This window comes from Myotis myotis, unplaced genomic scaffold, assembly GCF_014108235.1.
Source record: "Myotis myotis isolate mMyoMyo1 unplaced genomic scaffold, mMyoMyo1.p scaffold_m19_p_1, whole genome shotgun sequence".
NCBI classification, from domain to species: Eukaryota; Metazoa; Chordata; class Mammalia; order Chiroptera; family Vespertilionidae; genus Myotis; species Myotis myotis.
This window is the reverse complement of record NW_023416313.1, coordinates 1,513,584-1,522,906: the sequence shown is the minus strand read 5'-3', so window position 1 is coordinate 1,522,906 and position 9,323 is coordinate 1,513,584. Positions and strand designations below refer to the sequence as shown.

The 9,323-nt window shown below is 67.5% G+C and overlaps 1 protein-coding gene across 5 annotated transcripts in view; it reads right to left on the bottom strand.

Moving 5' to 3' along the window:
- Positions 1–4,049: 4,049 nt before the first annotated feature.
- The window catches only part of HTT (huntingtin), a 102,042-nt gene continuing 96,768 nt past the window's right edge, over positions 4,050–9,323 (bottom strand). For 3 of the 5 annotated variants that reach the window (XM_036327555.1, XM_036327549.1, XM_036327565.1), the window contains 7 exons: positions 8,585–8,775; positions 8,338–8,452; positions 8,033–8,246; positions 7,658–7,763; positions 5,822–5,984; positions 5,425–5,585; positions 4,465–4,678 (listed from right to left, as the gene is read on the bottom strand). In XM_036327555.1, coding sequence (XP_036183448.1) covers positions 4,465–4,678; positions 5,425–5,585; positions 5,822–5,984; positions 7,658–7,763; positions 8,033–8,246; positions 8,338–8,452; positions 8,585–8,775 — 1,164 coding nt within the window. Of the gene's footprint in view, positions 4,679–5,424; positions 5,586–5,821; positions 5,985–7,657; positions 7,764–8,032; positions 8,247–8,337; positions 8,453–8,584; positions 8,776–9,323 lie in introns of all 5 variants that reach the window. The other 2 variants (XM_036327574.1, XM_036327544.1) reach the window with 1 other exon arrangement.

Here is a 9,323-nt window from a genome sequence, read left to right as displayed (position 1 = left end):
CCCAGGCTCGTCATCGCCTCTCCTGGCGGCCTCCATGCTGACCTCGGACAGGGGGCTGCTGCTGGCTGGGTCCGTGGCCTCACCCTCCTTTGGGCCTGTCAGGACTTGGCAGAGGCCTGATGTCCCGAGGGCCAGGGGACACAGAGCCTGACCTCCGGCGCGGCTGGGTGGGGAGGGCACCGTGAGACAGTGAGGCTGTATCGCGGGGAGCTGACTGAAGGTGGGCTTAAGAGCCGGGCTCAGGGACTTGGGTGCCCGGGGGCAGCCATGGGCCACAGGCAGGGGAGCTGTGAGGACAGCAGGGAGAGGGCGCCACCTAGAGGCGACGCAATGTTGAGAGAAGCCAGTGGTCCATGCCATGAGCCAGGGCACCTGCTGGGCAGGCCCTGCTGGCTGCGAGGAGCCCCGCGCCGCCCCAGCCACCCGCCTGGCACTGCAGGGCTCTGGCGGTGGCCTGAGCTCAGGGAGGTGCCCAGGATGGGGCAGCAGCTGGGGTGCCCGCCTCCCTCAGTCACCGCTGGAATGACAGTGGACAGGGTGGCAAGGGTGGGATCTCAGAGCCGGCTCCTGGGTCAGGCCTGGCCCTGTCGTCAGCTCCCGGCGGGAGCCCTGCTCTCTGGGCCTCAGGGGTCACTGAGGTCAAGGGGACACCACCATCTGGCCCTGTCGCACCCCCAGGAAGGCTCACGGCTGCCACCCTCCTCTGGGCCTTGGCACTGGGCACCGACTCAGGAGTGTTAGCAGTGCGTGACTAGGAAGCCCACTCCCTCCAGGAAGTCCTGCCCCTCAGGCGAAGGATGTGAGCTTCTCTGGCCCTGGTGCTGGCCTCAGCCGCCAGACACCCTCCCCACCAGGCCAAGGCCCGTGGACGCCTCACCTCGCTGCTCAGCACGTGGGCGCGGGGCTTCGGGAGGGCAGAGGCTGGGGCTGCCTGGCGGGGGCCGGCAGGTGGCTGTCAGGACATGCTGCCACCCCAGGGCCCCTGGCTGGGGATACCACCGGGACTGCCGCCGCTCCCAATGCCTCCGGGGCAGCCGCTGGCCCACAGCGGCACTCCCGGGCTCAGGGCCTGGCACCGGGTGACCCCAGCGGGCGTGTCGGGACTCGGGGGCGAGGCTGGAGCCCGGCTGTCCCTCTGCAGGTGTCAGTGACACCAGCGAGCCCCCAAAGACAAGGAGCTGGGCCTGTCCTCTGCTGAGGGCCTCCGTACCTGGGCACAGCTGCATGGCCTGCGGGGAGCCTCAGGCTCTGCGGGAGGGGGAGGCAGAGGGCGGGGGCCAGGCGTCCAGCTGCACCTGCAGGAGAAGAGGGGTCAGGGGGCAGGGCCAGGGAGGCTGCGTGCGGGCGAGGCCCGTCTCCCTGAGACTGGCGCTGGGGTCTGTGTGTAGCTCGGCACCTATGGCCGCCCGGGAGCCCAGGGCGGGGCCGTGCAGAGGCCGGAGGCCATGGGCACCCAGGGCCGTGCCTGGTCTCCTGAGTCTCGGGGGCTCCACCCAGTGGCGAGCTCTGTGCTCCCAGGCCCTCAGCAGAGTCTAGGTTTCCAGAAGCAAAGGCCTCGCACAACTGGGTTTGAGTTGCTTTAATTCAGGTGTACAGGTTTGCAGTTGCCAAACAACATCCATCTCGTGTCCGCCCTCCCCTCCCCTTTCAGAAGTAGATCGGTCCGGGCCAGGCTCCGGGACGCGCCCATCACAGCCCTGCTGACCCCCAGTGCTGGCTTGAACCCCCAATGGCCGCTCTACTGCAGCCCCACCGAGCTCGAGCTACACCCCTGCAACGGCCAGCAGCGGCTGGGGGCTGCCAGGGGCTGCAGCGGGGGCTGGGGGCTGCCAGGGGCTGCAGCGGGGGCTGGGGGTCGCCAGGGGCTGCAGCGGGGGCTGGGGGTCGCCAGGGGCTGCAGTGGCTGCCCAGGGCAGGCTGCTCCCAGCAGCACTTGGGGTAAGGAGTAGCTTCCGCTCATTAGAAAGCAACAGGCTGGCGAGAGTGAGGCCTGGACTCTCCCAGGCCACCTTCCCTTGTCACCGCCATCTGAGCAGGCCCCTCCCTGCCGTGCACAGGCCACACGTGAGCCCAGGCCGCCCTGGGACAATGCGGTGCTCCTGGTCCCGCAGAGCCAGCCCCGGGCTCTCCAGGCTCTGCCCAGCACCCCCGTCTCCTGGACAGAACATCGCCCAGGCAGCAGCCTGTTTTGGTTTTGGGCCCTCACCACAGAGGGAGGAACAAAAGCCCCATGAGGACACCTGCAAGGAAGCAGCCGTGCAGAGAGGAAGCGGGTGCCACTCCCCCAAATCCCGGAGCTCCAAGCCGACCAGCCGCAGCCGAGCTGCGACTGCTCCTGTGGCTCAGAGTGCGACTCGCGGACTGACAGCCATGGCCCCGGGAGCTCAAAAGCCAGCCCAGCAGCGAGGCCTGCACGGCTGCGGCCGCCTCCGGGGGATCCGAGGAGTTTCAGCACCGGCTCCGGCCGGAAGGGGCTCAGCTGCCAGAAGCGCAGCGTGAAGGCACTCGGGGCGGGGTGGTGGTGGGGGTGGGGGAGTGGAGTGGGCACGGACACGCTGCAGGGTGGTGCACACAGGCCCACCTGGTCTCGTCCACGTTTCCACCCCCAACACACACCTGACAGTGACCTCGACACCCCGGTGTGACTGTGCGCAGACTTCAGAGCGCAGTTGACAAGGGGGACTCCGCTCAGCGGGTTTAATGAGCCAGGACCCGCCAGCCTCAGGCGTCCATCGCGCAGGCAGCGCAGCCAGGAGGCAGGTCTAAGGCAGGTCGGCTTCTAGGGGAGCTGTTCCCGGAGGCCTTGTGCCTGGAGATACACACGTGAGCACAGACGCGTGTGCACACGCTCACCTGGCACAGCCATGACCCTCACCTGGCACAGCCATGACGCTCACCTGGCACAGCCATGACGCGCACCTGGGCCAGCTGCTCCAGCCACGAGAGCGGCTGCCCAGGCCACGCTGTGACTGAGGCTGGCTACGCCCGGTGGGCCCATGGCGTGAGCCCTGCGGGGATGGTCCCCAATCCTAGTCACCTCGTTCTTTCCGACAAATGCAAACACCCCAGCAGGCGTTTTAGGGGAGACGCCAGGATGAGAAATGGGAGCCCAGGTGAGCGAGGGAGGAGGGTGGCTCTCTCCTGAGGGGCCTGCTTAGGCGTCTGCCCACCCCGGCGTGCCCACCTCAGCCAGGCTCCACTGAGGCTGCCGGGAACGTGCAGGCTGCTCTGAGGGGCCCACAGCCCTCCGTGCGAGCCACGGGCAGACCCTGGCCCCAGCTGCCCGCCCCCCCCCCCCCCCCACTGGCCTGTGCATGGTGGTGAGATGACAGGTCTCACGCAGGTTAGGGTCACTAACCAAGCGGCTCCACCTCTGCCCACACCTGAAAGTTTCAAAGTGACCTCCCCTTATGTGAAATACCTCAAACCCTGACTGCACTTGAGCTTATGAGCAAGCGGCCAGCCCACCTCTGGGGACGGAGGAGGCAGAGTGCCTGGGGACGGGGGTTTGAAAGGACTCGGGACTCCTTGGGCACGGCCCCCCCTCTCCAGCCCCATCGGCACTGATGTTCTGATCACGCTGGGCTTGAAAACAGTAAGCAGTCCAGGGGCCTGGGCCTGGGGAGAGGCGACCGTCCGAGGGGCCACAGACTGACCAATGACTGCCTGCCTACCTCACCCCTGCCTTTCTAGGCAGAGCCCATCACCCAGGCACGGACCTGGCGCTCCGGGGCTGCCAGGAGGCCCGGCACAGGGTGAGGAGGTGCTGGGGTCTTTCTCAGGAAGGCCCGCCCCTGGAGTGGGCAAGATGAGCCTCCGCTGGGGAGGACGGAGGGCCTGACAGCCGTCTGCACCTGACGCTCACCACGCTCTGCCTAACGTAGCTGCGTGGAAACGGGGGGGGGGGGGGGGGTGCCGTGAAAGAGCCCCGTGCTGAGGGGCAGGTGCCAAGGCCAGCAGCAGCCGGACAGTGACATGGGAGGGGCAGGCCTGTCGCGTACACGGGGCTGTGGCGAGCGGCGCAAACTTACACGGCATAGAAAGGTACCTTAAAATTAATCTCTTTACTGATAGAATTAAACTTTAAGTCCTGAGAAGAAAACAGAGAAAGGGAAGCGTGGCGCCGGCCCGCGTGCTCCGCCACCCACCGCACACGCCTGCCGGGAGCAGGACACAGCCCAGGCCCCTGGCTCCTGGTGCCGCCTGGCTGGACGTCAGACGTGAGAGCAGCGGCAGCCTGGCCGCCCGGACTGTGATGACGTCGGGGAGGAAGGTGCACATCGTGAACCGGCATTAATCAGCTCCACGGCAGGGCCAGCCACGCAGCCACGCAGCCACGCCTGCTCTCCGCCAGGGCGCAGGCTCAGCCCCACATCGGCCGCAGCACCCCCTGCGGTGGCCCCACTGCAGGGTGCCTGCTGGGCAGACCCCGCCGAACCCGCCGCCGTGGTGCCCCCGCAGTGCTCAGCACGTGGCGACCTTGTGAACGTTCCGCAAACATGCCAGCAGCCGCTGGTACGGGTTTCCTGGCGCCGCCACCACCTCAAACACAGACTGGAAGGCCCGGCGGTCCAGCTCCTCCTCTACCTGGTGTCTGTAAAAGTCCGTGGCCACCAGGCAGAAGAGGTTGACGTCCACGTGCTCCAGCTTGCCCATCCTGCTGACGACGTGGGGCAGGCTGCGGGGGAGTTAAGGAGCAAGTGCAAGCACGGACCCGACCGACGTGGATCTGACTGCCCAGAGGTTCCTGGAGCCCACGGACCAGGGCAGGACAGCGGATCTGGGCCACGCCCGCAGCGCCTCCCACCTCCGACAGCTCCCAGGCGGGTTGCCGCTCTGCTGCCTCCATCCAGCTGGAAAGCAGCTCTGCCCAGCAGGGGGGGACGGGCAGAGCTGGGAGGAAGCCGGAGCCCCAGCAGCGCAGTGGGCGCTCCCCTCGGAGCACTTACCTGGCCTGGCTCCCCATGCGGTGCTGGCAGGGCCACTCCTGCTAGCCCTGCTCCCACGGAGTGAGGAGGCCAGGCCGCCCTGCCCGCCCTGCCTGCCCTGCCCGCCCTCCCGGCTCCCTGCAGAGGGAACGCCCCTTTGGCAGCCAGCGCTTGTGGGTGGGGCTGGAGCTCCACTGAGCCTCCCCGGGGAGGACGCAGCACAGCGACAGGACAATGAGAACCAGCACAGCACGGCCCCGCTGCACAGACAGGTGCAGGCGCGGGGCAGGGCCCGCCTCTCCTGCCCGTGGTCAGCATGCTTCCTGTGGCTTGTCCACGTCTTGCTCTCTAGGGGCTCAAGGTCAATGGCACCCTGACACCTGGGCTCTGGCCGAGGTTAGTTTGGGAAAGTCACACAGACACAACCCAGACCTGACAGGAGAGAGGGTGGCGGGAGGCAGGGCTGCCCGCCCGGCCCAGGACCCTGGGAGGATACATGGCTGAGACCCACGGGCTGGTGGACGCGCTGACGAAGAAGCAGGACAGGCTCCACACGGCCATGGCCACCGGGGTCCTCTGCGTGAAGTTGGAGAGGGACAGCATGACCCAGTCCCGGACCATGGACGACTGCCCCGTGCTGTGCAGCGTCTGGAAAACCTGAGGAGAGGCCGGAGCTCAGCGGGCGCGGGAGGGGCACCCTTTCAACAGGCAACCGTGCTGGCTTCAGGGGCAGGAACCAGGCCGCTGGCAAGTCCACTGGTCAGCACGTCCAGGTGGCAAGAGACGTCCAGGCTTCTAAGCCGGTCAGCCGGCTCAGGCTTGGGTGCCCCGCCCTACCCTGGGCGCCACCCCTCACCTTATACGCCCCGCCCTCCTTGGGCACCAGTCCTCACCTTGTACACCACGGTGGCCATGAACTGTGGGTAGGGCTGCTGGTTGGATAGGAACTCCCCGATGACTTTGTTCATGACGTCTTGCGGAGGAAAGAAGTCATCTAAAAACTGAGGGAGGATCCTCGCCACAACGCGGGCTTCACAGGGAAACCCCTTCCTGATCCTGAAAGGAGGGGACTAGTCAGCCCTGCCCCGCCCTGCGCCCCCATTCCCCGCTGGGACCTTCGGAGACTTTGCAGGCGGGTCTCCAGGGGGCACCTAGAATGTTAACTGGGGACCTCACGAGTGACCCACAGACAAGCGCCCAGGCTTGGGGCTCCCCTCCCACGCGAGGCCCCGATCCAGGAAAGGATGTAAGGCCCGTGTGGTGCTGGGGCGGGGGGGGGGAGGGGTGGCCCTGCACTAGAGACCGAACGTGCGATGAAAACGCTGCTCGGGATACGCTGCTGCCGCCAGGCGCCGGTCCTCCGGGGCCTCTCCCACCACATCCTCACGCGGCGGCCCTGTAGTCCGCGGGCCTCCTCTCCTCACCTCACCTGGACCTGCCTGCACTCCTGCTGGTCCTCCCTGTGGGCCCCGGAACCTGCCCCCGAGGGGCCCCGTTCTGGACACTGGGAGAGCCGCCTGGTCACCCTCAGGGCACACACGGGGTGCTCTGTAAGCTGCGGGCCGTGCCTCCTGCCAGGTGTGCCCATGATCGATCACCCACCCACAGATGCCAGCACCCACCGGCCGCCCCTCCCACCCGCCAGTGCTGAAAGGCCTCCCTGTTGGCCCTGGGACAGAAGCCCCAGGAAGGCGGGGACCTGAGGTGGCCCTGCCAGCACTGGCGGCGAGGGCTGGACCAGTATGGGTGGGACAGGAGCACAGCTGCACACACTCATGTCCAATTTCAACTCCAAACACACTGCACCCTGAGCCTCCCAGAGCACGTCGCCTGGCCAGACGGACACAGGCATGTCTGGCTCAGTGTGCCCTGGTGAAAGGCTAAATGGCTTCCGCTGGCCGGGCTGACCCCGTGACAGGCGAGCTGATCCCATGATGGCCAAGCTGACCACGTGACGGGCGAGCTGCTCCCATGATGGCCAAGCTGACCACGTGACGGGCGAGCTGCTCCCATGATGGCCAAGCTGACCACGTGACGGGCGAGCTGATCCCATGATGGCCAAGCTGACCACGTGATGGGTGAGCTGCTCCCATAATGGCCAAGCTGACCATGTGATGGCCACGTGGGCAGAACCAGCCTCCCCGATGCCATACACATCATGCCCCCTGGATGGAGGCCTGTCCCCCAGACAAAGTCCGACGAGGCCATGAGCCTGTTCCCCAGAGCTGGCAAGTTTCTCCTCCCTTCCCGACAGCATCACCCCACACGGAGCCTGACCACCGCGCGGTGTGGGAAGCAGCCAATCCTCTCAGAGCCCGCGTGCTTGCTGTCCACGCTGGCGCTGGGCCCCGCACACCCTCCCTTCCTGCCGGGAGCCGTCCCGATGCGGCGCTGCCCAGCCCTGGGCACCACTGCCCAGCCCTGGGAGCCACGTGAGCTTGCTGGGACCACGGCTCCCCTCAAAGGCAGCAGGTGCTGGCGGAGGTCCCGTCACTGCCCAGCCCTCCACACACCTCCATGTGCCCTGCTGACCCCACTGATGTGCCCGCCTTCGGGAGACGTGGGCACTCGGGTGCCAGGGGCCAAGCACTGCCCGCTCCGGAGCGAGCGAGGCCCGGGCTGGTCAAGACGCGGGTGGGAAGCGGCGGCCGAGAGGACGGCAGACGTGCGTGCGGGCAGCTGCTCGGCGCAGCCCCGGCGGCCGTGGGTGAGCGGGCTCCCCTGCTCACCTGTCGAAAAGAACAGACACGCGCTCCATGGCCACGATCACGGACTCGCTGTCGGGCGTGGCAGGGCCGGGCTCGGAGGCTCTGCCGGGACTGGCTTTTTCCTTCCCTGAAACAAGGGCAGCACTGCTATGCGCCTGGGAGGCTGGCCCGCTCTGGGGAGGCGCCCGGACCCGCACAGCAGTTCCGAGAACCCGAGGCGCCGGGACCAGGAGGGAGCCCTGGTCCCCAGGTGTGTGTGACGCCTGCACAGCAACACGACAGGGAACGCGGCTCTGGGCTGCCCTCGAGAACCTCGGGGACTGTGGTCCGCATCCCGTGGAGCAGCGACAGGAGACCCGTCAATAGCCCAGACACCGGTGGGCCCGGCCCCCTCACCTGTGTACATGCAGGTGAGCATCAGGCCCAGGGCGGCCATGGCCCGATGCGGGCTGTGCACGTTCACCCTGTCCACGCTGAGCTTGACCAGGGACTCGGCATCCAGCCGGGACAGCTGCTCGGACAGCAGGAGGCGCTCCAGGCCCCGCAGGACGCAGTGGTAGACGGTGGACGGCGTGGCCTCCTCGCTTCCCGACAGCATCACCCCACACATCTGAGCGAGAGGAGGCGTCCGGTCAGGGCCCTGCCTCGGGCTCCTGTCGCTCCCAGCGGTGCCACCCCACGGGGCGGTGCCAGGCGGTCACCTGTATGATGGATGCGGAGAAGTCCGGCCCCACGTCCAGAGGGTAATTCTCCATCAGGTAGAAGGCGGTGGCACACATCACCAGCACGTGCTGCTGGCTGTGCAGGTTCACGCAGCTGCAACCAGGGGCAGCCGCTCAGTCACGCAGGCGCCACAGCCCAGGAGAGGGGCCCCGGGTGCCCCAGCTCTGCTGTGACAGGCTGGGGCCTGACATGCCCATCCCCCACCGGCCCTCCAGCCCCACTCACTGGGCGCTGCTGCGGAGGTTGGAAAGGAGGTAGTCGCTGATGACGGGGATGAGCTGCTTCGCCGTGTCGTCCAGCAGGTCGCACTCCAGCACGTAGAGGGCGCCGTGCAGGGCCCCGATCCTGCTGGGCAGGTGGCTGCTCCTGAGCGTGCTCTCCAACAGCCGGCCGACCGGCTCCGCCACGGCCTTGTCCTGGAGCCAGGCAGAGGCAGGGGCTGGACCTCGAGGGCAGGAGGCCACTAGGGCTCGCCTGCAGGCCCACTGTCGAGCTGGGGGGTGGGGGTGGGGGCGCGGGAGGGCGTGCAGGCTGCCCTGGCAGGCGTCCGGCCCAGGTGTGGGGAGCGCTCCCAGCCGACTGTTAAGAGGCAGCCTGTGCTGGGCCTTCTGTGCGGGCAGTGTGGGGGTGCTGACTCCGCCCCTGGGGTCTGGAGTTTGGGACAGGCCAGGCAGGGTCCTCCCTGGTGGGCAGGGCTCCGTGTGGGTTTTCACACGCATTGCACAGAAACAGCGCGTCCCGTGTGACTCCGGAAGAGGATTCCGAAGCTGAGCCTGGTCTCCTGTGGACGTGGCCCTGTGCGCCCTCCCTGACTTTGCTCCTGTCACTGAAGTAAATCAGTTGAGCTTGGGAGCCCTGAGGTAGTCCGGGGGACCCGACTGTCGTCTATGCCAACGTGCCCATTCCCAGGCACCCTTACCACACGTGTTAAGGAGGAACCTACACTGTGCCCTCCACGTGAGAC